Source organism: Perca flavescens, chromosome 4, assembly GCF_004354835.1.
Source record: "Perca flavescens isolate YP-PL-M2 chromosome 4, PFLA_1.0, whole genome shotgun sequence".
NCBI classification, from domain to species: Eukaryota; Metazoa; Chordata; class Actinopteri; order Perciformes; family Percidae; genus Perca; species Perca flavescens.
The window spans coordinates 25,011,750-25,024,401 of NC_041334.1; the positions used below are offsets into that span (position 1 = coordinate 25,011,750).

The 12,652-nt window shown below is 39.3% G+C and overlaps 1 protein-coding gene across 2 annotated transcripts; it reads left to right on the forward strand.

Annotated features, from left to right (window-relative positions):
- The first annotated feature begins 1,202 nt into the window (after positions 1 to 1,202).
- On the forward strand, positions 1,203 to 8,989 carry LOC114553979 (tripartite motif-containing protein 16-like protein). Of its 2 annotated transcripts, XM_028575478.1 has the most exons (6): positions 1,203 to 1,872; positions 3,628 to 3,717; positions 3,835 to 4,068; positions 4,159 to 4,327; positions 6,149 to 6,217; positions 8,214 to 8,989. In XM_028575478.1, exons 1-6 carry the CDS (start codon positions 1,387 to 1,389, stop codon positions 8,759 to 8,761), a joined length of 1,596 nt encoding a protein of 531 aa, XP_028431279.1. In that variant the 5' UTR covers positions 1,203 to 1,386; the 3' UTR covers positions 8,762 to 8,989. The 2 variants fall into 2 exon arrangements, with proteins under 2 accessions (XP_028431279.1, XP_028431281.1); XM_028575480.1 differs by lacking the exon at positions 3,628 to 3,717.
- Positions 8,990 to 12,652: the final 3,663 nt, after the last annotated feature.

Consider the following 12,652-nt stretch of genomic DNA (forward strand, 5'->3'; position numbering starts at 1 on the left):
AATCGGTGCTTTCTTTCTTCAATCATCAGACAGTTCATTTCCAGTTACAGAACCAGTTTCCTGTCTTTTTTTTTTTTACATTTTGTTTTGTTTTTATTATAAAGGTTAAGGAAATAAGAATACATGTAAATTGTGAAACTTATTTATCATGGCTTTGTCTTTGTTTTACATGGACTTAAATACTGTAATAAAATTATACTGTCATTCATGTGGCTTTGCTTTTTCAAAAGATTATTCTTTTGACATTTTTGCCATTTTTTTGATAGCGGTAGTGGAGATACAGACAGGAAATCTGGAGGATTTCCAGTCTGTTAAAATGAGTCTCTTGGCTTTTATCGACGTCAAACATTGCTGTATGAGCGTAGGTAGATGTAGCATAGTGTAGATTCTGAACTGTCTGCCAGTGTGTGACCGAACCAAAATGTTTGTGATAGAGCACTCTCCGCAACTTAGCAGCTGTCATATTAGGGTGAAATATTTTATATAATCTGGACTTGGAATAGTGTAACTGATGAACGACTTTGAACTGACTCAGCTGGTGTTTTCTATATAGCCTACAGGTTGTTTTTTTTCAAACCAAATTTAATGGTCGCAGCAGTTTTTAATGTTTTAACACATGCAGTCCTATAAGAACTGCAGATGCAAAATAGGCAGTTAAAAAAAATTTTTTTATTATTATGGTAGAGAGAGAGAGGGGAAGGACCTGCAGCAAAGCACCCTCAAAGAACATGTTAACAAGATCCCACAGAGCATTTAATGCTAACTTCAAGTACTTCTCAGTTTTGATGCTGTCAATGTATATTGGTTGGTACTCAGCTCTACCTGAGAGATGATGTGAAAAGTATAAGAGTATCTGGGGGGACCTCTAGCTCACCCAGTAAGAGCGTGCGCCCCATGTAGGCCCGGGTTCGAATCCGACCTGCGGCGCTTTGCTGCGTGTCATCCCCTTTCTTTCTCTCCCCCTTTCCTGTCTATCCACGGTCACTGTCGATTAAAGGGAAAAGCCCCAAAAATTATCTTTAAAAAAAAGGTATAAGTATAAGAGATACTCTTACACCAAAAATATAAGAGTATCAGTAGCCTACAGAATGTAATGTATAAAAGCGTATCAACTTTTTACTCAAAACAAAACTTAGGCTACTTAAAAAATGCACCATCACGGCAGGGATAAAGGACTGTCTGCCTCACATTACATTTCAAAAGCACTACAACACCACCATTGTTGCTCTTCCTTTGTCCTTCCCTTCTAGTTCTACAAACAATTCAAACGTTAGTCACACCCATCTCCACTCTGACATCAGGAAACCATACAAACAGTTCAAGGCTGCATCACTTGAGGAAGAAGTGAAACCTAACTTGTGACCGCGCGCCTTTCTCCACTCAGACATGGCAGAGCCTCGCATCCCTGGGAGGATGAACCGCCTCTGCTGTCCAATATGCGACGAGGTTCTCCGGAACCCCACGACTATTACCTGCGGACACAAGTTCTGCATGCAGTGCATCCAGGACCACTTTGCTTGTGACGAGAGGGCGAACCGTCTCTGCAGCTGTCCTGAATGTGGTCAAAAGTTTCCCTCCAGACCACAGCTGATCAGGAACGCACCTCTAGTTGACTCGGTGAGGGTCTGGGACACAGCGAACACTGCCAGTGAGAAGAGGAAGCATTTAGAAGCGTCAAAGGAGGCCCCGAAGAGAGCCCGAAGCTGTTCTGAAACACGAACATCATCAGGAAGCACTTTGTGTGTGAGGCACAGCAGCCCTCTGGATATTTACTGCTGCACGGACGAGCAGATCATATGTGCAGTGTGTGCTCAAGCTGAGCACAGTGGACACACCATAGGGTCGGTGAGGGAGGAAAGGAGGAGGAAACAGGTAACGTTTTAGTAAAACAAACAGAAGCACAGGCAATAGTCTTTCTGACTCTTTTTTTAAAAAGTTAGGAATCCAGCAGGGAGACTTAACCATCTGTTAAAAAAAAAAAAAAAACAGTTTTTTTAGTTAGTTGTAGGTGCTTTTGGAATGGTTTTGTGATCCGATTTCTCACTGTGTGACCAGACAGTGTGGACGCCCATTGGGGGCTTTATTAACATGATAATGTAAACTTGAAAATGCAATTCCACAATAGCATTATAATTTTCCACACATTATTTGAGTAAGAACTACACTTTAAATGCAATATTCAAATTAGCATTTTCATTTTCACATACTTGTATGGGTGTTCTATGACCATATTCAAATAAAAATGGAAAAGCTGTATTTTTCCAAAGTTGTAGGCTACCCTGCTGTACAGTGGATAATGCAAAAATGAAAACAGCATTTCACTTGTCGTTTTCAAAGACTTAATCTGCTGTACAGTGGAAAATGTTCAAATATAATAAGCAAAACAGCACCCCCAGTCTATTGCATTTACATTTACATGTCAAAATCAAAATGCAGTCAGTTCAGTATAAATGCTGCGTACATACCATACCACCTCGAAAAATAACAGGCACCGCCCCCCTGGTTACGTTGTTTTCCGACTGGCAGCGTTCACATGGTCGGCATGCAAAATTACCATAGACGAAAATTACGAATGCGTGTTCTTCTTCTTCTGTTATATTGGCGTTTGGCATAACAACTTTTGCATGACTGCCACCAACGGTTGGCCGTAGCCTAGATCGTCAGGTGTGTGAAAACAGGGAGGCCACAATATCAGAAGATTTTCTGCTGTTTTCTTATGCAAGCATCCAAACAGCACATCGCCAGGTGTTTGTTTGTTGTTATCTGCAGGACAACGAACGGATAATGTGTTGTTTTTTTTTATACATAGGCCTATTTATGAATAATTTTAAACATATTATGTCTGTGTATGTTTATTGGCAGAGGAATTTGTCCACAATAAACAGTTTATTATCATTGAAATATGTTCAGTGAACCAAAGTCGCCTCCATCAAACGTCAGTTGTCAACAACGAGTCACCAACTGGGGAACTCGGTTATCAAAATCCAGCCCGAGTTTCCCACCTCTGATTCCCACAGGACGTTACGTGAATCGTGACGTTTTCCGATGTCTATGAACGCACGGAAACCTCATTGACATATATATGGGAAAGGTAGCCCAGGTCGGTAGGTGAAGGAGGAAGTGACGTCCAAACTGAAGACCCGCCTTGATGAGAGTACTGATAGATTGCATTTAAATGTTAATAGTCTCCTATGGGCTTCCTTGAAACAGGGAGCTGCCATGTATACTGTCTGATCTATGTCACTGCAGTTCATCCTGTGCCACACCATCTAGAAAAAAACAATTGCATCAGCTGTAATTATACATTTCCTAATGAATTTGGTTGAAAAAAATTAATTTATATCTGATTTAGTGTCGCTTCAGTTCAACCACTTACACCCAATACACTCTGGAAGATGGTGGTAATCAGTTACCTCTGAATACACCTTCACGGCCAGTTTGCAGAAAAACCTGAATGAATCAAATGTTTAATATGGTGGAGAAAAGGTCCCCAAACTGACCAGGTTACACAACATTGTGCACTTAAAAACAATGCCATACTGACAAAGCTTTATCATACTGACAAGGCCAAAACCATTTTCACAAACTAAACAAATAATGCGTATTTCTATCCAACACACACTGAAGGAGGAGCTGAAGAACATACAAACAAAATCCAAGCAGATTCTCCAGAAACAAGAAAAGAAATGGGATAACATGGGGAAGATTCAGATTCAGGTGAGGAGAACACATGTCTTTATACTGCATTGACTCATGTGTCCCTGAGTGCAAATGTAGACGTCTGACATAAGGACACAGGACCCAACTGATCCCACACACTTGTGTATAAAACAGGAGGAGGCAAGAGAAACACAGGACTACTGTGGGAGCGTCTTGGCCGGCGTCATTGACTCCCTCCAGAGACATTACATGTCAGTGAGGGAGCTGATCAGAGGTCACGAGGAGGAGGCAGCAGCTCAGGTTGAGAGCTCCCTACAGACCCTGCAGGTGAAGATGGAGGAAATGAGGAAGAGGGATGCTGAGCTGAATCGTCTGACACAGACTGACAGCGATGTCCATTTCTTGCAGGTGATCCTATCACTATAAAACTTCACTTGGATGTGGTGATGGATGATGTCTTCATTTTTTTGTCTCTTTCCCAATCCTGTCTCTTCACAGAAATGCCCCTCCCTGCAGCACCTCCGTGAAAAAGAACCTCGCCATCTTGTCCACGAGGTCTCAGAGGATCCACTCCTCCCCTTTAAGTGTATAAAGAGAGCTGTCGACCAGCTTGGGAAGCAACTGGAGGAATTTTGCGACAAAGAATTTGCCTCAATCTCTCAAACCGGTATGTATCTTTGTTGACATGTAGAAATATTTTGACATCAATCATATTTTTCTTTAAAAAAAACATGTTTTATGGTATTTTGGCTCTATTCTATGCAGCAAAGATGGGAAGCCAGTACCTCACAGTCCCATGGTTTGTACTTAAAACTGCTAGACATAGAAATATATTTTATTTTAACTTCAGAGCAAGTCTTTCAATCTCCTCTGTGGATTAGCCTAAAACAATTGACCACCATATGAAACACTGCCTGTTGAAGAATTATTGGAGAGCAGATGGAAGGAGAACGGTTTTGGAGACTTTGATGACTTAAGCATTTAATGAAGTATTAGGAATAAGATATACAATTCAACCACAGTGACAGTGTAGTCTTGTGTAATGACCCCCCCCAAACTCTCTCTAGTATTCCGTATTTCCGAAGAAACCTTTATCTCATGTTGGGCTGCAAGTGTTAGCTAGTGGTGAAGCTTTGTACCAAAAAAGAGCTTCCTTTACCCTTCAACGCATGCGAAGATATGACTGGCGCTGTAATCCAATCACAATCATTTTTGGCGGCGCTAAGCTCCAGTTGCAGCGACAGTGTATCTGCAAAATTGGTCTCGGGAAAGAACTTGTTTTGGTGTAACATTTGCACTCCGCAAAAGAAAACGCCACATAAAATAATAAATTAACTCAACTGTTCACACAATACAGTAACACGGCCTATTTAAATTAGCTGGATACATGGTTAAACATGATTTGCTCTTATCAGTGTATTGCCATGTGTATTTTGTCCATAACAAATCCCTGCCAATTGGTCCCAAAAATGTCCCAGTTAGATAGTAAATGCTGTGAACATATTCATTGTAAATCTTTACAATCATTCCCCCAAAGAACCAAGCAGGCCTGCCTTCTTGCACGATCCAAATTTTCTTCAATACCTGCCATTTTCAGCGAATAGCTTGCTAGCTCCCTAGTTTCCCGAAACCAACAGAGTTTTGCAAGGCGAGGGACATCTGGTGGAAGATCCGGCGGCGACGGATGTCCCGGCGATTGTCCGGTACATGAATTGTTGTTAATCCAGACTAGTGGGGAAGTGATGCCATATTGGACTTGTTGTGCCTTAACCCGTGACCAGTCAGTGACCTAAATGTGACCTAGGTCTCAACTTGTCTCAACTGGAAATTCTACCACACTTGGTAAATTCAGTAAAATGGTTGAATATAGAAAATCTTCCAGAGAGTTAAACCTTTAAATACCCAAACTGAAGTGCAACAACTTGTGTGCAAAAATACTCTTGTATTACTAAAAGGGCTCACTGTGTTTGATCCTGATTGGCTGATTAGCTTCAGGTGTGCAGCACCATGTACCAAGACTCCCAACCACAATTGTATAAAACAGCACAATTTATTACACAAAAACAATTCTCTATACCATACATTACAAAATTAATAAATTACATGTATTCCAAAGGTTTTAAGTAGTATTATTGTGGAAATGATAATGTCAACTTCAGCTTGAGTATACAGTATGTGTCTTTGGTTACCCATAACATTAATAGTATGTGTGCTAACTTACAGAGTTATTTTACTCATAAGATCTGGGATATCTGAGTTATTGCACAGTCTTTGTGTATATTAAGCGCTTCTCAACACCTGGTGCCGATCAGCCAATCAGTGATGGAGGGTAGTTTGACTACGGTATATAACTTAAGGCAAATATTTTGACGTATCGTAGTAGTTAAAAGGGTGGTTTTTAATAACATGAATAAAGGCTTTTCCTGCTATGACAAGGCTAAAGTTTTACAGTAGTGACATTTAATGATTCTCTAAAATGATCTCATAGGTCTCTCTGGAGTTAACACTCTGACTGAACAGAACGTGGAGCCTAAAACCAGAGCAGAGTTCCTGGAGTGTAAGTTTGTCTTCTTATGTACTTGACTAACAGCTCACTAACTTGTAACCCCTTATAAAAAAAAGCAGTATGTGGGGCACCTGGGTAGCACACCTGGTTGAGCGTGCGCCCCATGTACAAAGGCTTAGTCCTTACTGCAGTGGCTGCAGGTTTGATTCAAACCTGCAGCTATGCATGCCATTCTTCCTTTCTCTCCCCTTTCCTGTCTTAAGCTGTCCTGTCAATAAAGGCCTAAAAATGCCCCCCAAAAATCAAAAAATAAATAAATAAAAGCAGTATGTAGTTTCAGAGGTCTTTGTGTTGTTAGCTGTTCTACCAATGAGTGAGTTTTCTCTTAACTTATCTTTTTTTTTTGAGGGGAAATTATCCAATATTTCACAAAAAAAGCAAAGATTCCAGAAAACTCCCAAAATGCATACACATTGCATGTTGCATAACTTTGCAGAAATTTTGTATTACTTCATCTCCCATCAATCATCTCACGGCCCCCTCAGATTTACCCTTTAGAGGGGCCTAACCCATATGTTGGGAACTAGTAGACTAAACTGCCTAACAGTATATAAAGTAGTTTTAAACAAGTTCCACTTTGAGCAGCTACACTAGGAAAATTTATTTTACTTACACATTGCTGCATCAGTATTGTAGAAATATTTCTATAATCTAGATGTGTTATTCTCAGTATTAAAGTTGTATTCCCTGTATAATGTATAGAGGGGACACATAGTTAGCACAAGCTTTGATTACCTTATAGTTCAGGAATGTTAGGAACTGTTTTTCTGTACCAGACAGAGAGGAGATAGATAGATAGATAGATAGATAGATAGATAGATAGATAGATTTTTATATTGATCCCAAAAATGGGAAATTACAGTGTTACAGCAGCAAAATATCAGACACGCAGCACACATACAGAATATACATGAAATAATAGGATACAATATATATGAAATAATATTAGGATAGAATACAAGAACAAATATTTATTTAAATTATATACAAGTTGGGAATAAAAATGTACAACTACTTAACTAGTAACTTAACGTAAAGATGAAGATAAACCTATTGTGCAAGTTGCACTTAGTGCAGTTGTGATTGTGATGTCTCTGAGTCTTATCTAACGCTCAGTGATGAAGTGTTAAAAAGTTTTATTGCCTGTAGTAGGAATTCTTTTTTGTAGCGGTCCGTGCGACATCAAAGCTGTCGGAGCCTCTTAGAGAAGGTACTCCTCTGTTGGACCAGTGTGGGGTGGAACGGCAGGGGGTGGCGTGTGTGTGTGTGTGTGTGTGTGTGTGAGCTGGAGGGGGACGCCTTTGTAATTTATTGTTTTAAACAGGAACAGTGCACAAAAAAAACATTCCGCCCATAGTCCCTTGGCAGGTAGATGGTGAAATAAAATACAGACAAAGTATTTACAGTATACAATACAGATACATAAAGTCATAAAAATCTACAGACATTATTGTCCCCCTATCCCACCCCATAAACACACAGTAATTTAGCACATCAATTCACTGGTGGGAGCAAGTCTGCTTTGTTAACAACCAAAGCATTGCCAAGCGTGAGAATGAGTGCAAGTTAATTTTGATCCCTGACTTCTGGTGTCATTAGTCTGATTAACCTACGCGCGGGAATTAGAGTGTATAGATAATTGGAGTCAGATCTTCCTCTGTCCTTCGGGCCAGTATTTTTTAATTGTATTCTCTTCAGTATCAACAATCTTATAATGTCATATAGACCTATTATAAATACATCAGTCGCAGGGGACATTTTCTGCGAAACAAGTACTTTTTAAGTACATTTAGCAGATAATACCTCTTTACTTTTACTTAAGTAGGCTAAACGCTTACTTGCAATGGACTATTTCTACATTGTAGTATTGATACTTTTACTGAAGTAAAGGAATACTTCCTCCACCACTGCATATAGATGGGGCCTACCACAACTGTGTTTTCAAAGTGCGAATTCTACCTTCACATGTTTTCCTTCATCATCTCAGATGCATGTGGCCTCAGCCTGGACCCCACCACAGCTCATGAGGACCTGGTTATTCATGAGGGAAACAAAGAGGTGAGAATGAGCCCTCTCCAATGTAAGAGCCAAGCTATTCGTCACCCGGAGAGGTTCATCCACCGACGGCAGGTGCTGTGCAGAGAGGGGCTGCAGGCAGAGCGCTGCTACTATGAGATAGAGGTGGAAGGAGAAAAGGCTGAGATCGCCCTCACCTACAAAGGAATAGACAGGAAATCTCGCACTGCACTGTCAGCTTTTGGGGGCAATGCAAAATCCTGGAGTCTTGATCGCTCCACAAACTACTCTGTGAGCCACAGAGCTGACAGCATTCAACTGACAACATACCCCAGTCAGCGCAGGCTTGGCGTTTATCTGAAGTTTAAGGAGGGAACTCTGTCATTCTACGAGGTGTCAGACAGTATGACGTTTCTTTACAAGGTTGAAGCTAAATTCACAGAGCCTCTGTATCCAGGCTTCTGGCTTGGAGAGAAATGTTGCATCAGGATCTGTGATTTGAAACAGGACAGACTGTAAAACTACCTGTGAGGTTCATAGACCGGGCCATGACTGAATCTCCTCATTTGTAGTCTTTTGATTGTTTTGTTGTCTTCTATATGTGGGGTTGCTCAATATAAAGTAGCCCCAAAATAAAATGCATTACACAGTAGAGCCCTCTGGAGCCACATCTCAATAGATTTTTTGGTTATATGAATGAAATGTCAAAATGATATATTTGTTCCTTTCTCAAAGGAACATAAATATGCAGAAAGAGGACGCATTTAACAGCATAACCATCCTCATACAAAATCTCATTTTACTTTTTGTTATTGTGAAATAACTTTGAATTTAAACTACTATATATATATATATTTAATCAGTTTAAGGGGGGCCTCCTTGGATTACCTCAAGGACCTCTGCAGATGCCTGGACCACATTTTGGGAACCACTGTTTTAAAGTTTCTAACCAGAACCAGCTTGTTCTCGTAAAATCAAAATCAAACTCAACTGAACAGATTAATTAATTAAATTATTGTGTGGCCGGGTTGGCTCAGTGGTAGAGCAGGCACACATATACTGAGAGGTTTATGCCTCAGGTCCAGGATTCCAATCCGACCTGTGACGATTTCCTGCATGTCTTCCCTCTCTCTCTTTCACCTAGCTGTCCTGTCAAAAATGAAAAAGGTGGAAAAGCCCAAAAAAAAAATAAACAAAATAAAAGAATTGTTTTTTAACCTGGTATTATTTTCATGTCATAGTCTGCCTGCTGTTTTTATGTTACTGTAATACTTCAGTTTATGTAAAACCTCATTACACAGAAGCTACACATGCAGGTGTTTTTATTCTGAAACCAAGCAGTAGCTACAGAGAATGCAGGAAAACCATCACAGGTTGACTCAAACCCTGGACCTTCTCCATCAAGGATCAAACCTCCTCTGCATGTGTGCACCCGCTCTACCAACTGAGCTAAACAGCCACAACCTGTGTTTATTTTAATCATAGAACATATATTAGGCAGCTTGCATAACCATATGTGCGTTCATTTTAATGATATAAAATATGGAGCAGAGAGAATCAGAAAGGTTTGGACACAAAGGAAGGTAAGAAGTCATCTTGACCTCTGCAGTGTAGGAGTCTCTAGCTTGTTAGTGAAAAAACTTTAGAGTGAGTCTCTGTATAATAAAGTACCTGGCCCTCCCGTACTGATAACAAGCTTGCATATATGAGGTAAAAGTTGGCATATGTTTTAGTTATATATTGTTGTTTCCTTGTGTAATAGCACCTCCACCTGAGCAAAACTAATATCACACAATCTCAAATTTCAATTCATAACCAATCAGAAGAATCTCAGTGACTTCCATGTTTTGATTATTGACCAATGAGGGATATCCCCATGGGACACCTCAGACATGTTGTACTTTTTGATAACTACAGTAAACCTACATCACATTGAATTGTGCTTTGAGCTAACTGCTAATGACAGCATGCTAACTTGCTTAATCTTAGTTTAACTCACTAGTTCAATAACATTACTGTCTATGTCATGATCACATTTCAAATGTAAACTTATAAATTTACTTTTTTACCATGACAGAGTTGACTCAATTTCGAGAAAGGTAGAGAAAAAAAAAAAATCCAGAAATCCGACAGCTGCTTGTCCACTCTTTATTATTCATATTTTTGGTGATGTTCACTTTTTTTACAATAATTGTCAGTATGATACAATCATAATATGACTGAGGAAAGAGAAAGAGGAAGAGAAAGACGCAGTAAAGGGACATTTATAATTGGTCTCCTGTACAGTGTTTGAAACATGTGCTCAGTAAGGCCCTGCACATAGGTAATAAGAAGGAATCTACACACCCTTATATAGTACACACACACACACACACACACACACACACACACACACACACGATCCAGCACTTGTTAGGCAGAGACGTAGCAGTTCCTAATCATTGCTATTAACTGACACTAATGTGTCAAGCTTTATTATTTATTTAATTATTCTCCAGTTTAATAAGTTTATTATTATATTGCTTTTACACTATGAGGACAACAAAAACAAATGCTTACTTTTTTTGTAGTCCTAGTGAAAAAAAAGTGCATTTATCACATTCATTATTACTTTATGTTGCATTTCCTGCTAAAACAGTTACTTTTTAAGACATTGATATACTTAAAGACATAGGTAAAAATCTATCTTCAGATTAGTTTGTTTACACAAGAATACTTTACAGACTTGAACAACAGAGAGATCTCTACATGACAAACTCTCAGCAGCAACTAAGTGACTGGCTCACACAGACTAAAACGGGATAAAACAAGTTTAGAGCCACACTAGTGGTCCTGCAAGACAGCGATGCTCTTTACATACAAATCGATGAATGGATGAAAAATAAACCGACAAATCTACCACCAGAGGGGGAAAATCATTCAGAATTTGTAAGTTGTGTGATTGCATACAAAGTTAATGAAAGACGTAAGCGTGTTGTGTGCTCATGTCTTTGTGCACTAGTTTAACAAGACACAGGTCTGCAGGTTAATAACAGAAAAACTGGGGTTCCATTAAGACTTAGTCAAGGTCTGAGCTGGAACAAAAACACAGAACACAATGGCTGTTCTGTCAAATAAACGCAAAGTGCAAAAACACTCAACATTCAAATTTGTAATTGGTGAATATGAGCTTCATGTTCAGTCTGAATGTGTTTCCTCCAGTTTTGTGCTCAACTTTTTAGTCTAAGCTCCAGCTCATCATATATTGATATATTAACTCCTACATTGACCGATATTGCACTATTCCTTTCTTCTCTTTTGTATATTTTTTGTACAGTTGTAAATTCTATTGTATTGTTATACTGTACACAATTTTATATTCTTACCGTCAACTCTGTTTTTATTCTTAATATGTTAAGTGTTGTACTTTGAGAGCAAACATTACCAGAGTCAAATTCCTTAAAATAAAGCTGTTTCAGATTCTGATCAGTCTCAGCTGTAGTTAAGCTCAGCTGTGCTTTAGCCAGGTTTATGTCATATCATTTAGACTGTAATAACGAGCGACAGGATTGGGAAATAAACTTCATGTCATCCCCCGAATTTTAATTCCAAGTCTGAGATGTTGGGAATAGTGACAATATCTCCCCCCTTGGGTTAGGGTTAAGTATTAACAAAAACAGAAAAACAAAAAACAAAATAAAGTTATCATCAAACAGAATGGCTGCAAGCCACGCTGGCAGTTACATCTAAATCTTAATTAAAATCCAAAAGTAACAGGACTTAAAGGACCAGTGTGTAGGATTTAGTACCATCTACTGTAGCGGTGATGTGTCAGATTGCAACCAACTGAATACCCCTCTCCTCACCCCTCCCTTTGCAAGTGTATAGTAGAACCTATGGTGGGCTTCAGTTAATGAAAAGTGAAAGATCCTTTTTAGAACCAGTTTTTGGTTTGTTTGTACTGTAGAAACACGGCGGTGCAACATGGCAGGCTCCGTGGAAGAGGACCCGCTCCCTATGTAAATATGAAGGGCTCATTTTAAGCTAATAAAAACACAAAGATTCTTAGTTTCAGGTGATTATACATTAATGAAAACACTATTATTAATACTAGATTCCATTTCTGCCAATAGATCCCCCTAAATCCCACACACTGCTCCTTTAAAAAGAGCTATACAGTTATGCAGTTTGTTTGTGTCTGATTTAACTTGTTAATGAACCGCTCCAAAAACGTAACACTGCAAAATTAGCTAATTTAGGCTGTTTAAATGACTACAAGGCAATCAAAGGGGTAACCAACCCTCCCAAGTCAGTCAGAATAATGGGAGGTGTTCCTCTTCATCACATTCTGCCCAAAGTGTGTGAATGCAGAATTTTAGCTGAAGGTTTGTAAGCATCTTAACATGCATGCTAGCAACTATTGGATAGCAT

Coding starts and splice junctions, on each gene's coding strand:
- LOC114553979 (XM_028575478.1), top strand. CDS start 1,387: ATGGCAGAGCCTCGCATCCCTGGGAGGATGAACCGCCTCTGCTGTCCA. Junction 1,873..3,627: donor AGGAAAGGAGGAGGAAACAG/GTAACGTTTTAG, acceptor CACACACTGAAG/GAGGAGCTGAAGAACATACA. Junction 3,718..3,834: donor TGGGGAAGATTCAGATTCAG/GTGAGGAGAACA, acceptor TGTATAAAACAG/GAGGAGGCAAGAGAAACACA.